Genomic DNA, 22,108 nt, shown 5'->3' with positions numbered 1-22,108 from the left:
CATTTCATAGTTCATTTTCTGTTAGTCTAAATTAAAGGGTCTGGACTGAACAAAAAGGCAAAGGAAGGGCAAATATGCTCTTTGCTTTGGCTCTGACACCCATCTTCACTGGCCCTCAGACATCAGCTCCTCTGGTCCTCAGGCCTTTGGACTTGGACTAAATTACATCACCAGCTTTCTTAGTTCTCCAGCTGGCAGATGGCAGATTATAGGACTTCTCGACCTCCAAAATCATGTGAGCTAATTCCTATAATAAATCTGCTTACAAAAAGAGAGAGAGAAATAAAGCAAGAGAGCGAGGTATAGGTATAGGTATCGTTTTGAATCTGTTTCTCTGGAGAACCTTGATTAATGCAATAGCAATAAACATATTTATTTGCATTGCTCTTCCATTTTGTTATTTCTATTTTTTTAAAGATTATTTATTTTAGAGAGAGAGTAAGTGCAAGTGGGGAGAGGGACGGAGGGGGAGGGAGAGAGAATCTTCAAGTAATCTCCCCACTGTGCGTGGAGCTGACTGAGGGCTCAATCCCAGGACCCTGAGGTCATGACCTGAGCTGAAACCAAGAGTTGGATGCTTAACCAAATGAGCCACCAAGGCACCCCCCCCCATTTTGTTAGTTCTAAAGGCAGTTTGTCAAAGCTGTCAGATAAAGTTTTTAAAGTGGGGGAACAATGGTTGAAATAGAAAAATATACCCCAAAATATTATTTTTATTTATAGTTTCCCAATGAATTATTTTCATAATATATGGAGGTGGAGAACAATATTTGAGGGAAAAAAATGCAGTCTAAAGCTGAGGGAAAAACATCAATGTATTGAGTAGATTTAGCAGGGACAGAGACAAGAAGTTGCTATATATTTCTTTCTTCAATCCATCTTAAATTTTCTCATCCTTTAATTTTCTTATCTGAAAGATGCAAGCAATATTACAAGCTAATTCTCTCTTGCTCCAGCTGAAGGATACTATATTGAGTAGGCTTTAAGTAAATTAATTCCCAAAAGAAGTCCTCCAAATTATTAAATCATGAAATTTCAAAACCTCTAGGATTTAAAATAATCCACAATTATTTATCTGAAAAGTTAGTTCATGAAGAGTTTTGCTTTGAGGAGACACATGGGGGAAATGATTCTCAGTTTATAACTGATGGTTTTACTAAGCAAAGAGAAAGGTTATATCATATAAAGAAAGAAAGGCATGAAATGTTCTCAGAGAACATGAGTCCAAGTATTGGGGGGAAAGTATATTATGTTAATATTTCTCATTATTGAGGAAATCCTCATTGTTTCCTTTTTACCCAGTCTCTCCAAACTTCCATATTTGTTTACATATTAATATATGAGAACAATAAAGAAATGGCTATAAAATTTGTCAAAAGATCAAGGGGGCTAGAGATAATATCACAATGTGGATAATATTGACATAACCTTATAAAGTTGCATTTATTTACCTATTTTAAAAATGAGTAAACTAAGACTTGCAGGCATTAGGTAATCTGGCTTTCATCACACTTCAATTAATTTGAACCTAGGTTTCTAGGAATCCAGATATTGCTCTCTCTTTATTATGCTACATACTAAGCCTTTTGGTCTTTTCCCTTGTGGGACAACAGTGTCCCCTGAGAGAAAGAAAACACTATTTATAAACACAATGTGATGGATGGCATAATATAAGTACAAATCTAATAAGACATAGGTATAAACAGGAAGGGGGTAGAATAACAAACTACTGGATTATAGGTAGTGAGTCTAAAAAGACTTAATACTGAAGACAGCATCTGAGTAATGTCTTAAAGTGCAAATTGTGAGAGGTTAGAAATGGGAACTACTCCAGGCCAATATGACTATGAATGAACAGAGGTAAAAAATAATAAATGATATTTACATAGCACTCTCCCTATGCAAATCATAAGTTCTTTACATATACTAATTCATTTAGTTCTCACCATAACCACATAAGATGGATACTATAATTATCCTCATTATAAAGAAAAAACTGAGGTACAGAGAAGCTAAGTAATTTGCCTTAAGTCACACAGCTGGAAATAAACAGAGCTAGGAGTTGAAACTTGGGTATCTGGCTCTAAAGTCTGGACTCCTCACCCCTCCCAGTAGCAAACACAAAATTTCCTTAGGATTGAAAAAGAGCCAGGAGTTGGTAGAGTGTAGAATGAATAAAAGAATGAAAAGACTAAAAAGATAGATGGGGGATAGAGGATGACAGCCTTGAATGTCATGCTAAGGAGCTTAGTTTTCATTCTGTAAGCAGCACATTAAGTTCTCTGAAAGAAAGGTATCACATTCAGAACAGTGTTTAAAAAATGTTCTCAAATGGTTCTGTGAGAAAACACACTGCAAGCTAAATAATAGCAGCAGAAGTCTCAGAAAAATCATTGGAAAGTTTCTTTGATAGTTCAATGAAAAATTGAGGGCTTGAGCCTCAGTTGGAAGGAAAAGATGTTATAAAACAAGACGCATCATACTCAAGATTTCTCACTGAAGTTGCATCTCCCTTTGGGATCTGGAAAAGTACTCAACAGAAGAAAATAATCTTGTCAGCATTTTCTACAGCATCCTACTTTTATTGCTGTCGAATCAATTCTGGGTCTATTATCATTTCAGTGGAGGTTTTCGGAAAGAAGTCAAACAAAATAATCTCCACCAATAAAATGAGAAAATGGCCTAACTCAGGGAGCTTGGGTGGCTCATTTGGTTAAGCATCAGACTTTTGGCTCAGGTCATGATCACGTGGTCGGGGATCAAAACCTACCTGGGGCTCCATGCTCAGTGCAGAGTCTGCTTCAGATTCTTGTTCCCTCCCCCTCTGCTCCTCCCCCTGCTCACTCACACTCAATTCCTCTCTCTCTTTCCCTCTCAAATAAATAAATAAAATCCTTTAAAAAAAAGAAAGAAAGAAAAGGACTCTAACAGTACAGTTGACTTTTCTCATGAGAAAGAGCATGAGTATAGTAAGATGACCTAAAAACTGTTTTAAGGTTTGAATGAAGTAATATATGGAAAGTGCTTATTATAGGGCCTGGCACACAATAGGCACTTAAAAATAGTACCTGCCATATCATCACTATTATGATCAGACCTTCACCTACATCCTATTTCTTCAGCCCTAACCCTTCCCTATGGAGTGCTGTACACTCACCAGTCACTGCAGAGAAAGGTGTCAGCCAAGAGACTTTAAAGCCATCATGACACTATAGCACTTCTTCTTATTATTTTTTTATTTATTTAGAGAGAGAGAGTGTGTGGGGTGAAGGGGCAGAAGGAGAGGGAGAGAGAGAGAGAGAGAATCCTGAAGCAGACTCCCACTGAGCACAGAGCCAGATGAGGGGCTTGATCCCATGACCCTGAGATCCTGACCTGTGCCGAAACCAAGAGTCAGAGGCTCAACCAACTGAGCCAATCAGACACCCCAGCACTACCTATTTTTTAAGTGTTTCAGGTGTTTGTGTTATTTCTTTTACCAGAGAATAAACAGTTGTTCAACCATATGATCCAGAATATGGTAGGTACTCAACAAATATACTCTCGCAAAAGAATAAGCAAAGATGTGTCCCTTCTTCCACTCACCTGTAAGTTAAACAGGTTAAAAAGAAGGGGAAAAGAAACAAAGGAGAATCCTGAAAAAAAAATTTTATTTCAAAAAGAGAATAATTATTATAATATATATGCAGCTATACTGATCTAAATAAGCAAATAATGCAAACTGAGGCAGTGTTCTTTGTGGAAGAAGGTCTGTGACATAATAGAAAATCTATGTATTGGTCTCTCCATCCCATTCCTGGCACAGAGCTCCTAAAACTCTTGTAATTTCCTAAAGGATAAGAGCATTGGGGGCATCTTTTATTCTAATATTTGGTCTTTGGTCCTGGTTCCTAACACAGAACTCCTACATCCCTTGGAATGTCTCGAGTGATAGGAGTCTTTTGTTCTAATGAGGCTATTCTAGGTAGCTTCAGGATGGGGCTGGTCACCAGAAAGACCAAGCCATGATTAGATGCTTGGACCTTTCAGCTCCACCACCATCCTCAGAAACAGGGAGACTGAATGAGATCAAGTTAATAATAAATCATGTCGGGGCACCTGGGTGACTCAGTCGTTAAGTGTCTGCCTTCAGCTCAGGTCATGATCCCAAGGTCCTGGGATCAAGCCCCGCATTGGGATCCCTGCTCAGCGGAGAGTCTGCTTCTCCCTCTGCCTGCATCTCCCACTGCTTGTGTGTTCTCTCTATATATCAAATAAATAAATAAAATCTTTAAAAAAAATAAATAAATCATGTCAATGTGATGAAAGTCCTCTGAAATCCCAAAAGTGCAGGCTTTGGGGTTGGTGAACACATCCAAATGTTGGGAGGGTGGTACACCCTAAGTCCATCAAGACAGAAGCTCCAACACTCGGGACCCTCCCAGACCTTGCCCTATGTAACTCTTCATCTGGCTATTCATCTTTATCTTTAATTGTATTCTTCATGTTAAACTAGTAAATTGTTTCCCTGAGTTGTGAGCCATCCTAACAAATTATTGAAACTGAGGAGAGCTTCATGGGGGAATCCTGACTTACAGCCAGTCAGTCAGAAGCACAGGTGATAATCTGGTCTTGTAATTGACATCTGCAGTGGGGGGCAGTCTTGTGGGACTGAACCCTTAACTCATGGGGTCTGTGCTAACTCTGGTTAGTGTGAGAACTGAATTGAATTGTAGAACACCCATCTGGTATCAGAGAATAATTTGGTGTGGAAAACTGACACATCTGGTCACAGAAGTGTTCTGTGTGTATCGTAGAGAAGAAACACAGGAGGGTTTTTCCTTTACGAAGTCCAAATGAATTGGTTTTGTTGTTGTTGTTGTTGTTGTTGTTGTTGTTGTTGTTGTTTTAATGAGGCATCATCTGAAAAGAAAACTGTGGCTATATATGTGTTGGTCTAGGACTCATCACAGACACACACACAAAAAAACAAAGACATTCTAACTAAGTCCTTGTGAAAATCAGATGCAATAATTGACCTTCAAGAATTCTATGCCTGGGCCCTTATTGTGGTTTGCAGAAAAGTATAGTACGACGCAATCCATACAGTTGCTTTAGAAGGGATTGAAAGAGCATCATTTCAATGAATATGGTTTGTTTTACCCAATATTCTGTAGATAACAATTAATAGGAATAACTTATATCATACAAACTGTTTTTTCCAGAATGCTTTCACACTATGAAAAGCCCATAAAGAATTATATTCTGAGAATCTAGTCATATTTGATTATCGAGGAGAGTACCCCACCCAAATTCAATAGTACTGAAAAATGTCCAGCCTCAACTCTCAAGTTGATTAATTATTAAGGAAAAATTCTAAATTTGAAGGGGAAAAAACCAGAGTGGTATAATTTTTCAAAAGGGCAGCATAATTGCTTCTTGCATTATGTATTGAATCCCTTACAGCCAGATTCTATTTGGATTACATTTCCCCAATTATAATTTTCTCCATAACTGAACGAGGTGTTTATCTGTTAGTCTCTCTTTCTTAAATTTTGTTATGATTCATTAGTGACTGCAAACCCTACTTTAATATCTAATTAAGATAATTGTTTAAATTTTTAATATAATCTAACTCCTAAGTTTAACATTACAGGCAATAAATAATGTTATAAGCAATAAGACAACAAAAAAAATCAAATTAACATTGTATTAAGATGGAGCTATTCAATTATACATCCAAAGATTTTAGGTAATTCTCCTCAGCTTTGCATGGCCACAGGTTTTGTTAAACCCTGGAAGCAAACTCTTGCCAATTAGACCATAAAATTAAGACACCCCCTACATAAATTCTAAAGATATAAATATTATCTTGAAGGTTGAATTGTTTGCCACAGAGCTTCTCTTTTCACAGTTCAACCCTCTCTCTAAAATTTCAAAGTATTTAAAGGATTTTAAAATATCTGACAAAATTGCATACTGACATGAACTAATGCAAAATCTCTAATGACAAGCAAAATTTATAACCACCAAATTTTAAGACTAAAATAGCCAGTAAATCAATAAGCACTTACCAAGGTCTTACTCTGCCTATAATGCTAGGTGGAAAGTTTTAACACACAATACCTAATGCCTTAAATAAGTTGCATTCCAGTAATCCAGTGATGATGGCTGGTAATATACATTCTGACTTTAATATTAACATTTACCCCAAGATGTAAAATATCTCAAGCCATATGGTTAAGGAAGTAAGCAGAGAGAGTAAGCAGTAAGGATTCGGAAGGAATATTGGAAACCCCTGAGATTTAGATAGCATTTTCAGAACAGATTTTGTTCTTTTCATCTCTGTAACAGAGTGCTTGACATAAGGCATTTGTTTCAAAAATGTTTGTGGAATTACATCCAGTTGCTATCCATAGGGAAAGATATTTCACTTAAGTAAAGTACCATGCACAAAGGCTGGAGGAATGGGGAAAAGAATAATTATGTTCAAAGAGCGTTAACTCGGGGAGTCAGTTGGCATTTTGGAGGAGTGAGAGGTAAGGTTGGAAACATGAGTTTCTTACCATTTCTTCTTCGCTGTCTTTGCCTGTCCACACTCAAGTTTTCTGATATTTCTTTCCTGAGCATTTAGTCTAACTTAGTCCCTTAGCAAGTTCTGACTAGCAAAAATAATACATTATATATTAAAAAAAAAAAAGATAGTAGGAAGGGAAAAATGAAGGGGGGGAAATCGGAGGGGGAGACAAACCATGAGAGACTATGGACTCTGAGAAACAAACTGAGGGTTCTAGAGGGGAGGGGGGTAGGGGGATGGGCTAGCCTGGTGATGGGTATTAAAGAGGGCATGTACTGCACGGAGCACTGGGTGTTATACGCAAACAATGAATCATGGAACACCACATCAAAAACTAATGATGTAATGTATGGTCATTAACATAACGTAATAAAATAAAAAAATTCAAACAATAAAATTAAAATTAACCATAAAAAAAAGTACATCAACAATCTCAATCCTTTCATCTGATGAGACTTAAAAGTAAGTCATCCTCAAAACCAGACACCAAATCCACCAGACTCCTATACTATTGCTGCTTTGTCTCTACCAGTCAGATTCTGGACCCTACCTTCAGATAAAACCTAGTACCTGTTTCTTTACCCCTTTTGGGAGCATCTCTTGCCTCTTCTTATTTCTGATCATCTATTTTCTCCACCATTTCTTCTGTGGATTAGAACCTGATACTGTTCTCAAACTACTGGCATAAACCACTTCTCATCCCTCACCCTGTGGTCTCTGGTACCAACTACTGGATTCCCTACACAGAGATCCTATCTGGTTAAACGTTCCACCCTGGCTCCAGCATTACAACTGAGATGGCTAGGCATCTTCTGAGGCTGTCTGGCTGCCCCATCTCAGAGCAATCCCTAGTTCAGGCTCTATTTCCCATCTCTCTCCTGTCCTGCTGTGTGAATCTTGAACTAAGTTTCAACTCTCTCCAATCCCTGCCTTCTGTGATGTGCTACCAGAGACAAACATTTATGTTTTGTCCCTAGGTGGTGAGGCTTGGCAGGAAAGCTAAGTTGGAACGAGGCTTCAGAAAGTATTAAATGCCACACAAAGGACTTTGGATATGTCCAATAATCAAAGGAGAGTCTTTGCATATTTTTGAGGAGAGACATAGCACAGAGAATTAGGATTTTAGCATGATTAATCAGGAAACTGATCATAGTAAAAAGAAAAAAAAAATCTGCAATTGGTATACACAGCCTAGTTGGTAAGATGGGTCCACTTTGCTTCCTGTGACATATGCCATTGCAGTGATGACCATCTTCTTCTGTTATTTTATTAAAAGTTTTTAAATGATTAATATTAGCTGTGACAGTCGCTAAATTGCTATGGAGAAATTTCAAGTAAAATACTATTATTTTGGTTGAAATTAAAAAGAGCTATATGTGGGGAGGTTAATCACTAATGAAGAAGTGATTGCTTTGGAAGAATTTGAGAATAAAGCTTTCCTGGAATATTTTCTAAAATAAAATAGAATATTTTTAGAAGGATAGATCAGTTGGGTATCTTCGCCAGGAAGTTTACCATGTTAATATAATTCTGCAGCAAAGCCTGAGAATAAATAGATGCACTGTATTCTACCTCAAGTTATTAGAGTACACTGTACACTTGAAAATTTGTTAAGAGGCAGATTTCATGTGGTTTTTATCATCATAATAAAAAAAATCAATTTGTCATAAGCTTTGGGATGAACCATATTAGTGTTTTCCCCTGTGAATAGGAAAAATACAACCTTTGTCAGAGAAGGGTTTTTTTTCCAATCATATTATATAACATTGTTTTCTTCTGAAATGGCTTTACTTTGATTTTCAAACTAACAAATATTTTCAGTATATACATAGTATTTCTTAACGTTATGATGAAAAATCTAAATATCAGTTTTCTGGGGCGCCTGGGTGGCTCAGTTGTTAAGCGTCTGCCTTCGGCTCAGGTCATGATCCCAGGGTCCTGGGATCAAGCCCCGCATCGGGCTCTCTGCTCAGCGGGAAGCCTGCTTCTCCCTCTCCCACTCCCCCTGCTTGTGTTCCCTCTCTCACTGTGTCTCTCTCTGTCAAATAAATAAAATCTTAAAAAAAATAATAATAAAGTATTAACAACAAAAAATAAATACCAGTTTTCTGTTTAAATAATCTAATCACAAATAACCCATATTTTAACTGGATATCACTGTTTATTTGCTTGTTAAAAAACACATTTTTAAATATAATCATGGAATCTTCCAATACTTTAAAAAGCAATGCAGCAAGAGGCAGAAAAAACTAATATGTCTGATTCTTAAACAGCTGACTTTGCTAACTGTTTTATTATTTCAATTCTCCAATTAAAATTGATTCATGTTAGCTATGTTGCAAATTATTAAAAGAAGTGAAAAATATTTGCCTAGATTTATTTAGTCTAGGATTTGAGTACATAATTCCCTTCTTTAATCTCATTTGAGCAAGTTACAAATAGATTCCACATGATTATAAACCTGAGAATACGCAGTATAATTTATGTTGAGGTAGAGTTTAGGGAATTCATGGTAAACATAATAAGGGATTTTTATCAAAAGCCCATGTCCTCATTATTTGGGAGTGTTAAATAAGTTTAAAGGCAGGACTATTTGTCTGATCTTCTTTTCATTGAAAGACCAGGGGATCATCTTCCCAGTATGGTCCTGCAGAGCTGATGGGTAAAGAAATGTACCTCTCTCACAGGGCTGGGGATTCCTAAAACCTTAAGGGCATGAAAGCCATGAATGAGGACAGGAAGGTCTAGAAAGGTAAGAAATAAGACAACTTGCTTTAGAAATGAGAAGGGCAATTACATTTACAATCATCATTTGTATTCACCTAGTTCATTCACCGCTCACTGGTACTTAAAGTGCCAAGATCAATGTTTTATCCATCTTTGTAAATCGAGCTCTTAATATAGAGCCTCAAATATAGTAGATGCTTAGCACATGTTTCATTACTCAAATAAAATGTAACTTGTGTATTTATGAAGACCAAATAAATGGATTGAGTAAATTTACAATTAAACATTTACAGTTAAGTACAGATTAGGTATAGATATAAATACATGCATATATATAATTTAAAATACATAGACTCATAACATGAGTGAAGCTTGTGTTAATCATCAGTCCCTCCTCAATAGGGAGCAAAGATCTTAACCAGAAGTTTTTGAGATACAGACAAACCTAATGCTGATCTGTATCTTCTTTTTTTGTCTTCTGATCTCTTTTTCTACATTCATCCCATTTCAGTCTATACCGTCCCAGTAGATTCCCAGCATCAGTGCTAATGCTTCTGTGGCCATACTGCTATATATTTCTCTCCCTTTTTGCTACTGCAAAAACCTGTGCAATAAAAACAATTCAGCAGAGCAAATCTTCAATAAAATCACAATAGCCTCTCTGCCTCTCCACCTCTCCAAGTGACTTCCCAATAACACTGCCTTATTCTTCATGTTCTAGTAATAACAAATTGTAATTATCTGCATATCCAGGGCTAATTTTACATCTTCATGCTTTCGTACAGCACTGGCTTGTTAAACCACTCTTTCAATCATTATTCAGCTAACCCACCCCTAATTATCCTTCCCCTATAGCCCTTAAAGTCTTTCTTAATGAGCATTATTATTTTAAACTCTGAATTTAAACTCTGAAATGGTTATCAGGTATTAACTATTTTTCCTGCATAATAATTCTGATATCATCTTGGTGTGTGTGTATATATATATATACACATATATATACATATATATATACATATATATATCTCAAGACAGATTGATAAAATGGCAGATATAGATACAAATATGATATAATGGCAGATAGATATATATATAAAAGTTGTTATATATCAATATATAGAAACTTTGTACTCTTTCTAAAATTTATCTTCAGAATTCTAATCTTTTAATTAATATATTTATAGCTATATGTCCATAGAATACCATAATGTTGTATAACTTAGATTTTAGAGTTGAAAATTATTCCTTAAGTTGTCTTCTTGATGGTTATAACCATCAATGAAATTTTTAAGTATTAGCAGATTATTTCCATGGGACATGAGGTCTGATCTTTATCATTACCTATTTTGACAAATAGCAGATTATATCATTTTTTATCTTACTGAAATCTCTATTGATAAATTCTTTACTTTGTCTTTGAATGGAATGCTAGATAAAGTTGGTACCAAAAAATTGTTGATTAATTAACTAAACAGAAATGACATTTTTTGAGTGCCTTCATGTGTTGATCCATCTGTCAAATGAGAACATAGTTTATATCAGCTCGGATTTTGGAGTGAGAGAGATCAGGATTCCATTCTGGGCTCTACAACTTACAGCCATGTGTTCTTGGGATAATTACTTTGATTTACTCTCCTGCCAAATGAGGATATAATATATTGAAGTTATTGAAGATTGTGTTAAATAAATATGAAAAACATTTAACATAATGCCCAATAAATTTGTGCAAGAATTAATCCCCACCAAAAGCCCTATGTGCTCTATGAGGGTGGTGTATAAAGGCAAGGAAACTGAGGATCTGACCAAGTTGCAGAGAAAATAAGCAGCAGAGCTGGGATCCAAATTCAGTTGAGTGGTGCTTGCAATCTGAAGGAAGTATTCACTCTTGCTGCAAGAAACATTAGTGGAATTTCCACTTCAGTATTTTCTTAAAGGATATATGCTGCTGAACTGCAGTTCATTTGTCAGATTCTGTCTCCCCCAAACTCTCTTTAGATCAGAGTTAACATAGTTCCTTAGCATTTCACACTCTGCCCAACATGTTTATTATTGGATGGTCTGATAAATGATCCTGCATGAGCCAGCATATAAACATCTTTGACCTTCCCCTGTCATTTCCTATGCAGAATTCCTCTGAAGTGCCTCATATACTGTTTGATGGGCCCTGTTTCATAGCAGATATGCACTAATCCAGGCATCCTCAACGTCTAAGCTACCACCTGACTATAAATAAGCACTTTTAAAACCTATTCTTTCATCATTTTATCCAGGTCACTGTTAGAACAGGTGCCACATTTTAATCTAATTGTTTCTTTTTAATACCCGCCTTTTTAGCTTCATATGAGCTTCTCATAGATGGGAACAATTTCCTCACCTTTCTATATGGAGCATCTATCATGGTGCTTGCCATATAGTTGATGCTCACTAAATATCTAAATGCCACTATAACAGTCTCTATAAGTTACGGTTTTATTATTCTTTATAAGAACCCTCAAGAGTAATACTTACCTATATTTTTATGATCCTGTCAATTTTATAATCTCTTACCCAGAAATTTTGTTTTCCCATCTCATTAGGGAAACATAAAGAATTCCCAAACAGTTGTTGCAGAAACTACTGGGGAGTTCATGTCACATTTCCTTTACTAGGTAAAGGAATAAGCATAGATTCTCTGTATTTAAGTGAAGTCTCAATCATTATAAAACACACTGCTTTGGGGACGCCTGGGTGGCTCAGTCGTTAAGCGTCTGCCTTCAGCTCAGGTCATGATCCCAGAGTCCTGGGATCAAGCCCCGCATCGGGCTCCCTGCTCTGCGGGGAGCCTGCTTCTCCCTCTCCCACTCCCCCTGCTTGTGTTCCCTCTCTCACTGTGTCTCTCTCTGTCGAATAAATAAAATCTTCAAAAAAAAAAAAAAAACACTGCTTTGTTAAGAATGCCTCTTTTGGAAATTTTAGTCTTCAGGGGCAAGATAAAGGTAGGTTGGGGCAAGAAGAGTACTCAAGAAGAGAGAGACATAAACTTCCAGTTATCAATAAATAAATTCTGAGGATATAATGTATGGCATGGTGACTATAGTTAACAATACTGTATTATACATTTGAAAATTGCTAAGGGACTAGATTTTTAAAAGTTCTCATCACAAAGAATTTGTAACCACGTGAGGTGATGGATGTTAACTAAACTTATTGTGGTAATCATTTTGCAGTGTATACAGATATCAAATCATTGTTGTACACCTTAAACTAGTACAATGTTATATGTCAATTATATCTCAATAAAACTAGAAAGAAAAAAAAAGAAGAGACAAAGGCCTCACAACAGTGTTTGGGAACTATGGTGAAGAGCTATGGATATAATACCTCACTAGTTTTTTTTTAATCTTTTCTGATGTTCCTGGGGTAATTTATACTCCTTTATCACACTACAGTCTTTATCTTCTGCCACTTCCCCTGACTGTCCAAGAAATAATTTCCTTAATTGTATAATGGTGTGTTACTGAACATTTTTTAAAAGGAAAAAAGAAAAAAAATTTAAGAGTGAAGGGAAGCATTTTATTTTTAAAAATGGTACAGACCACACATAATTAATTTATACAAGGGGCCTTCGTCTTATTATGCTAGGATTTATGATACTCAACAAATATTGCTCAGAAAATTGGCTCTCTGAGTCCTGCAAAGAAAAATATACTAAATTAGTTGTAAAATTTAAAGGTTAAGCATATATAAAACTGAATATCCTAATTAAATAAAATTTAGAACAAAATTAACGGCACCTATTTTTTGGTAATCGAGAGTTAATAATAAAAGATAGAAATTTCCTATATGAACATAATAATGATTCACTGTTGTATGACTCAATACATTTAAATGTCTCCCCCAGTAGCTTGAACCTGTACAGATTAAAGATTTCTTTGAGTCTGTCCCTTCCATTCCCCACTATATATGTTTTAATACTTTAATAGAAATTTGGTTTAATTAGATATTTTGTTAATATATGATATAAATGGAAAAAACGGGTATGAGATGAGCTTTTTTGTTTGTCTGTTTTAAACTATCTCTTGAGTGTGGGTGCTTTATACATGTGGCAGAACCAGGTTCTGTGCCTTTTCACACATTGGTCTGGCCCCATTCTCCCCCATCTTAATGGAACAATCAGTCTACTGTTTTGTTTCCTTCATTCCTTCAGTCTCTACCCATCCTTACTCCTGGAGGAGAGAAAGTCTTCATGTATAAGAATGTATCAAAATTATCCTTTGAGAGATTGATATTAGTAAGAGAATAGCCACGTGTGCAGCTCGGAGCTGCTCAGCACCATACACGTTACCACTGGCATCCTGAGCCTCAGCGGCTGCCGCGAGCACCGCGTGACACCCCCGAGCACATGCTCGGTGCCAGGGCCGGTGGGACCTCCTACGCATCTTTCAAGCCCATCAGCGTGGCTCCGTCCCTTCTGCCCATCCTGTCCTGACCACCACCGTCTCTTGCCCGGAGTGAGGCCAGAATACGACTCTTCTCCCCCAGGGCAGCCCTCCCAGACCCCAGACTAGTTGACAGTGAGACAGTGAGAGCCTCTTCAAGGAGGGGAAGCTGCTGCCTGCCATCACCATCCTAGGAGGCTGCGTTCTGATGCCTGCGGAGTGTTCATCCTGACCTCGATTGTTTTGCCACACAAGGAGCTGAGCCGCAACTTCACCAACCAGATCATCCTCTGAGGGGGACTGCCAGAAGGCACCCCCCAACTCCTACCCGCTCCCCTCGAGGCTACTGCCTGCACGGCAGCCTCTGTCCAAAAGGACCGGAGGAAGCCAGGCAGGATCTTCACATGCCAGGAGCAATGTGGGTGGCCTGGGGATTCCTGGCCTCCCTCTCCACTCGCTAATAAACCCCAGTGAACCATGGGGGGAAATGTGGTCACTTTGACCTCTTATAGGAGGATTTAAAATAAAGCAATGAATTAGAAATATCTATATAAGAATTTTCTACAATGCAGCTCAGTATTTTGGATTAAAGTGAAAGTACAGCCATTCCTTATTCTTTTTTTTCTCTTTAAATACAAAACTTGTGGTTCTGATGTACACTTTCCCCCTTTCCCAGAATGGATGCTTTCTGCTTTTCATCCACTACTAACCAATCTTCAAACAGACGAAATCCAATGATTAAAATACTATAGGAGGTAGAGGACTGATCCAGGAAACAAAGGTTTAATAATGTGTTATTCTCACGAAGAAGTTCTAAGTCTTCCTCATGTATAAGGCAAGGGTCTCTTCTATTCATCCTACTTGGGAACAAACAGAAAATGACTCTAAACATTTTGGTTTTTTTTTTTTTTTTCTCTCTCTCTCTTTCCTTCTCTTTTTCTCTGGAGAGAACCTTCCACTCGTTTCCAAGTACACATTAGTTTACACACGGACAAAGCAAAAAGAACAGTCTCGAACCCCCAATAAAACCAAGTTCTGCTCTTGTCACTTTCTTGTACCATGTAATTTTTCTTCAACCTATACAATATGCATCCATAAATAAGATTTGCTATCTTCATTTTTACACACCCACCTGAAGTCTGTCCTGTGTAAGACAACATAAGAATATGAAAGTGACTAGGAAAGAAGGCATCAGTTCTATGCAGGGGACAGACAGAAGATAAATGAATGGACTGAAAGTCCTCTACAAGCTCCCTCCAGCTTTGTGTGGCTGGTTTCAGAGCACACAGCAACGTGGTACCAGGCAAGCACTGGGCCCAGAGCCTCCGACTCTAAGTAATACAAGGAAAGCCTTCCAAGGCAAGAAGTTCCTTAGCCCAGCAACATTGACTCACAAACTGCTATGATCCTTTTGGACTTATCTTCCAGGATCCAATAAGAGATGGTTCAGAAGGTAAGAAGTTTCTCTAGGAATGGGGCACTGGTAATAGCTCAGCAAACTGATCTGCATGAACAGCAGTTTGAAAATTTCAGCAATTATGGCAAATGTCAAATGATGGAACTTCCCCTCAGAAATTATTTAAAGTACTATGTCTTAAAACTTCAGGAACCCCAAGATTACTCTCCACAATGTCACCATGCTCTGCCTTCTATCAGCATAAGCATCACAGTATTTATAACCCACATCAAGGAGGAAGAACCAGGTCTTATTTCCACTTTATTCAAATATGCTGATACTTCCTATGCAAAGTGATTAAGGAGATGTTGTTAAAGCCCCCCACACATACCATGATAAATATCTCTAAGATATTTTATGATCCCCAAATCCAAGTATGAATAGCTTCTACAACATATAATTTCCTCTTTTGAAGGGAGTAAATTATAACTGAACAATTTAAGTGATTTAAATCCTTAGTGACTCTATAAAAAGAAGACTGGAGTATTATATAAAACGTTACAAATAAATTCTGCCACCAAATAATCTCTACCCCACATTACATTATATCATTTCTTGGTAACATTAACCATGAACTTAGGTATATCTTCAGTATCTACAAAAATCAACAAAGCTGTGACGATGAACGTGTTTCTTGCCCTTATTAACATATCATTCATTTCAGGACAGTGAGTTGGCTGTCTTGTTTAGAGAGAGCATACTCATAAGCAAAAATTCTCTGCATGATGCACTGAATAAGGCAATGGTCATTTTAATCCTATTTCTGATGAATTTTCATGTCGATGGGTTAAGATATTAACAGTTGCTATTGTGGGGGCGTCTACCATGTGCCATGTGCCTCAGGAAGTTTCAAATGTTCATTCATGAGTATAGAAATATTTGTGAGAGCTTGCTAGAAATGAAAATTCCTAGGCCTCAGTCCCATGAATCTAACTTGGTAAGTGGAAATAGGCCAGGAAGGATCCTAAAAGTCCCTAGACAATTCTAATGCAGCACACATTCAGAAATCCTGACAATTGTGATTAAAAAAAAAAAAAAAATTGTGATATAAAAGGGTTTTAAAAGCAGCAGGGTATAAAAATAAAATTAAAATAAAATAAAATAATACAATAAAAGCAACAGATGTTTCCAATCTTAGGCAGACAGAGGTCAAACAAAAGATTGATAGTAACAGTTTATTAGGAGACTCAGTTGTTTAAATCTTGCTTCCTTAATCTTGCTTCCTTTGATCTGCAGGCAGGGACTCAAGCCCAAGGATTCAGACTTGGGATGAAATTCAGTTTTCTGAAGAAACTCTTGGGAAATCACTGACTCTTCTGTTCTTAACAATGGGTGAACTTGACATGAAATCTCTTCTGTCTATAGAGAGGAGCTAAGCAGGAAGACAGGCAGCTGCTGATAGCATTTGATACTTTTCGCTCTGTGGGTCAATGACCATAACTGCTGCAACTGCATTTTCAGAGATGGAAAAGTTGAGTGAGAAAGTAATTCCAGAAACACTTGGCTCACCTTGTATTATTGACCTGGAGAGTGGGGGCTCTGGAACAAAGGGCAGTAGGCCTGGCAGGCTGCACAGAAGCAGAGTGGCCGTGGTCCGAACCACAGACCAAGGAGAGTCTGATGCTCCACAGCCGATCTGGAGCAAGCACAAACTGCCTTGAGCCAGAGCCAAAGTTCTGGCCTTTAATTAATCAAAACTAAATATCGATCACAAACGGGGACCAACTTTGTGTTCTGTGCATGAAGACGAACTTATTTGCTCCCAGCATCTTTCCTACTCAGTCCTTGGGGGTGCAGGGAGGAGGTAGATGGTGTCTCTATTTAAATCGTATTATTTAAGGTATTCTGTACCTCATTAATAAAACTGTGTAGCAAGATCCTCCACTGTCATCAATAATACGATTAAGGCTCATCAATGTGTTTGGTAAGGGCATTTGAGAAATAAAACCAGCAACCAATGTTTTGAAGCCACTAGAGTGAAAAATAAATCAATAACACAAAATATAAAACACTTACCAAAAAACTCACAAACCTACTTACCTACTAGTAATCTTGTTTGCAAGGTTACATGCTTCACAAAGTTGGCCTCTATTTTGTTAAAATCACTCTTTCTTGAACTTCTGCAGTAAAATGTGCATCAGTGACCCACACTGTCCTCATTGACCTGTTGTGGCTCAGCACTTTCTTCAGCCATACCCACAGCAAAACCCAGCACCACCATCTATCTTACTGAAGCGGGAGCCCTGCCACACCTCCCAATCCTTCATTCTGTTCAGTACAATACTGACTTTTAATGCAAGCTGAAAAGCATCTCAATGGGCTAACAGATGGAGGAGAGCTCTTTTCACTCCTGTGGAGCTCCTAGTCTTCCCAGCATGCCACCAAGTATGGCAGTGCTGTGGACCTCGCCCTTTAGATCTATAATTTAACTAACAGTGCTAGTAAAAAAAAAAACAGAAAGCACTCAACTGGGATTCATAGGCTTTTAAGCACTGAAACTGTTATACTCCCTGGCAAGTTTAATGTTCCAAATGCATCTCTTCAGTGTCAGTCCAGCCCTCCAACAGGAGAAAGCATAAACAGGAAAAAGGGAAAATACAGAGATATTTCTCTTTGAAATGAACTTCAGTGGAGATCCACATGTTTAACAGCTGTGGGATTATGCCATGTTTCAGATGCCTTGGTGGCACTGGGTTTACAATGATGGGGGTGGGGATGCACAGTCCCTGTCTTTGTGTGACAAACACCAAGCAAATAAATACATTGTTGTGAATGGTGATAAGCCCTCTGATGATAAAAAGAAAATAATGTTATAAATAATAAGAGCAACCTGCTTAGATTGGGTGAAGAATGGCCTCTCTGTGGAGGGGACATTTAGGTTAAGATGTGCTAAGTAATAAACCGTAGGGAGTGAGGGAAAGAGTATTCCAGGCCAAGTGAATGGCATGTGGAAAAGCCCTGGATGAGGAAAGAGCTTGATACACTTAGGGAATTGAAATAAAAGGCAAGCATGGCTGGAATATAATGTGCAAATAGGAGAAAGACAGGAGCTGTGATGGGTGAGTTGGAAAAGAGCCAGATCAGTAAGGGCTTATTGGACTTTGGATTTCATTTGAGCCACAATGGGAGCCATTGAAGGATTTTAGCAAGAAGAATGCATATCCTGAACTCCATTTTCTAAAAGATTTATTATTTATTTATTTATTTATTTATTCATTCATTTATTTATTTATTTTGGAGAGAGAGAGCATGTGCACACAGAGGGGAGGGGCAGAGGGAGAGAGAGAGAGTCTTATCAGATTCTGTGCTCAGCATGGAACGCAATGTGGGGCTCGATCTCACCACCCTGAGATCACGATGTGAGCTGAAACCAAGAGTCAAGTGCTCAACCCGGATACCCCCTGAGCTCCATTTTTTAAGGTTCATATGGCTGACTGTGTGGAGGAAGCAAGAATATAAGCAAGTAGAGAAATACTGTAGGCAAGTAAATATGGCAAATAAGGTGATATGACAGAAATGGAAAGAGAGAAAGAGACAGGTAAATAGAGAAATGTATTTAAAAATAAAATCTCTTCCCAACCCAGAAAAATCTCTCCATGAAGGTAGGAAAGAAAAAAAACACTTTGGTTACCGAATAAGCATTAAGCCAGACTGTTATGTTCACCACAGGCAACCTGCTAAGAGAGTGCGATGGAACGCAACCTCACCCTTTTATAGAGCTGAGCAGACACAACCTATTCCATACAGGTTCTCAATATTAGCAATGATCAGTCCTCAGGTAAGAGCCTTGACAGCACCATTTGTCACACACAGTTCATCCTACATTAACCTGGTAACCGTGGTGGTCATACATGTTTGCTAATTGGCTTTATCCACAGGAAAAAGAAACTTCTCACATCGTCAGGAAGGAGATAGCTTTGCACCTTGCAGTGAGGCTCTGCCAAGTCGGACTCCTACTCTCCCCCAGACCCTGGGAGACAGGGGCACTAGCTCCCTTGCTGTTTACATTTCAAAGACATGGCTCCCAAGTCTTTGAGAAAGACATTCCTGGATCATAAATCTGTGAAGAGACTCTCTGTTAAAAAGATGTATATACATTTCAAAGAGACAGAAAGAATTTACAAGTTTTCTAAAGTGATCGCTCTAAGGGAGGTGGGGAGATGGTCAGTCTCTTCCCTTATTTTCAACAAAGGCAATTAAACTTCTTATTTTTAATTTGTTTTGGCCCTTACAAGTGATAGATAAATAGATGATAGATAGATAGACAGATGTGAGATTAATGTATACTGGATTAGATGTGAAGATTGCAGATAGAGGAGAAACTAAGATGATGACCAGAAGTTTGAGCGATTATGTCAGATATATTGAAAAGAAAAAGACTCTGTATTCTGAAACACATAAAATGTACATCTGCAGTTTGAAGTGGCTGTCCCATTTGAATGTGATGAAAAATACAAGTAGATGCAGCATCTCCAGGAGACGAATTTCACAAAGTTGTCCTCCAAAAGTATTCAACACCAAAGAACCAAAGTGCTCAGCTCAGCAATTATGCAGGCAGCCAGCCCCGCAGAAGAGCAGGCACACATCTATAGAGGGACTTGGGCACATCCGCGGGACTATCACTAAAGCCAGCAAAGGACTTGTTGCAGTTATTAAGTGATCTTCTCACAGCAACAAACTCACTCCTCTGTCTTCTGCTTCGAGAGAGGCCGAGTGCGCCTTGGCAGGCTCCACAGCTCCTTTAACCTGTCCCTGAGTGCTGTGAGCTCCGACTTTAACCTGTCCCTGAGTGCCGTGAGCTCCGACTTTAACCTGTCCCTGAGTGCTGTGAGCTCCGACTTTAACCTGTCCCTGAGTGCTGTGAGCTCCGACTTGACTGAAGCCTTTGTGTGCGTGGGAGCAGTTTAGGATAATATGCTGCTTAATAAAAGACACTTTTGCCTTTTCTGAGCTCAGCCTCAGCTCTAATGATGGCAATTATAATAGTAGTCATGTTGGTTAACATTTAGTGACTGCTCACTATGCCGCACACGCTAAATAGCTTAGCTCATTTAATCCCTTTTGTAGGGCAATGAGGCAAAAACCCATTTTGTAGATGAGGAAGGTGAAGCATTGAGAGGTTAATAGTATGCAGTTACGATTTAAAGTCAAGTCTACTGTGGACAGACTTTGTCTGAGGCAGTTTATGTTCCTGGCCTCAGCAGACCTGTTTGTTTCCTCCTGCCTAGGGATTTCTGTAGATCCTGCTCTCCATGTGCTCTATGGACTTAAAGCCTCAGTGTTTTCCTGTCTCCCCTGTGAGAATGAAGCCTCTATGGATAGAAAGTATGTCTTGTTCACTATGGTCTTCCCAAAACCTAGTACTACCTGGTACATAGCAGACACTCAGTAAATATTTTATAAATGAATTAATTACACAGTTTTAAATGTTGCCTCCATAGTTACTTGTCTCAGCATTTTAGGTATTCTATTATTGCCATATAACTATGGCTAATTCGAACTTTAAAAGACTAATTTAGGACCATATGATAGGACAACAGGAGAAATGAACTACAGAAAGCTAAACAAGATTTTTAAATTATGTTTAAGATTAACATCTGGCATGTTTCATCTAGAGAAATCTCATGCCTTTGGCATTTGCCCAGATGTTTTCCCAGTGAAGATAGTGTCCGAGTATACTATGACCACTGTTTAAAATGTAGAATGTGTGAGATACGGAGAGGCCACCTTCCAAACTCCTCAGAGTCGGGTAGTGCCAGAACAGAGCTGGAAAGGCAGCACATGTGATGGCTACAGCCTACAGTTTGGGGGCTGACGGATTTGGTTGAAATCCTGGCTCTCTTCCTCCTACTGCCGGTGTGACCTCACTTACTAAGCCCTTCTGTGCCTCAGTTTCACAGTTCTCCATTACAGTATCTATCCCATATGATTGTTGATAAAAGGAGTTAATATATGTAGCGCCATTAGAACACAGTGTCTGGCACATAACCAATGCTTATTACTATTTTTACCTAGAAGAGGTAACAAAATAGCTCATTAATTTGAGTAATGTAGCAGTTGTGGGACCTCAGGATGGTTTCTTAAGCTCTCTGAGCCTGCTTCTTCATCTATAAAATGTATATGATAATTCTTACCTTGAAGCAAAATTGGGAGTCCTAGAAATAAAGTTATAAACAAGAATACTAACTTTTAGGAGGTGCTCAATAAGCAGCAGCTGTTATTAGCAAAGATTAACTTGTCAGCTAGCTGAGAAGAACTTTTGGAAGCTCAAAAGTCAGATGCGGTCACAGGTATAGCCAGGGCTGAAGCTCAGGTCTGAGGGGAAGATGTGAACAGGCAGGGCAGTCAGCGCACAGTGGAATGAAAGCTATGACAAGGGAATGTGTGAATGAGAAGGCAGAAACCCTCAAACCTACCCCTCCCTCACCCACCCCCTCCCCAAAAGCACTAACAGTAAACAAGAACTAAGGAAGAGAATCCTGCAAAGCGGATTGACAAGAAGAGATAAGAGGAAAACCAAGGACGTGTGGTGGCAACTGAAGGAGAAAGAAGAGAGGGGTTGAAGAGAAAGGAGTAATCCTGGCCAAGGTGGCCAACACCAGAGGAGTTAGGGAGGATAAGCACTGGTGAACATCCACTGAGTTTTGCAGTGACATTAGAGAGAACAGCTACCAATCAGGGCTGGCTACATAATTTGCAGGGCTCAGTGCAAAATGAATATGCAAGCAGGCCAGGGCAGTGAAGTCTATCTCCTTTCCATGCCCCAACACATGTTGGACCAGGGACCCCCAAGGAAATGCATTCTCCATGCAGGCATGAGCTACATACCTAGATGGGGGTTAGCAAGAGGCCCCTACCATGTCACCCCACCCCCCACCCCAACTCACCCACAGCGGTGCTGCCTGCAGGGGGAGAATAGCTGCCGCCTTACCCCCCCCTCCGTGTTCATGG

General features: G+C 38.6%; 1 protein-coding gene across 19 annotated transcripts in view; it reads right to left on the bottom strand.

Annotated features, from left to right (window-relative positions):
* The window catches only part of LOC118529283 (uncharacterized), a 511,719-nt gene that overhangs the window by 243,421 nt on the left and 246,190 nt on the right, over nucleotides 1-22,108 (bottom strand). For 12 of the 19 annotated variants that reach the window (XM_078055068.1, XM_078055065.1, XM_078055067.1 and 9 more), the window contains exon 3: nucleotides 16,667-16,793. The exons of the other annotated variants lie outside the window; for them this stretch is intronic. In XM_078055068.1, coding sequence (XP_077911194.1) covers nucleotides 16,667-16,793 — 127 coding nt within the window. The remainder of the gene's footprint in view (nucleotides 1-16,666; nucleotides 16,794-22,108) is intronic. 19 annotated transcript variants of the gene reach the window in all.

The sequence above is a fragment of the Halichoerus grypus genome, chromosome 9 (genome assembly GCF_964656455.1).
Source record: "Halichoerus grypus chromosome 9, mHalGry1.hap1.1, whole genome shotgun sequence".
NCBI lineage: Eukaryota > Metazoa > Chordata > Mammalia > Carnivora > Phocidae > Halichoerus > Halichoerus grypus.
This window is presented reverse-complemented; position numbering and strand designations above follow the sequence as displayed.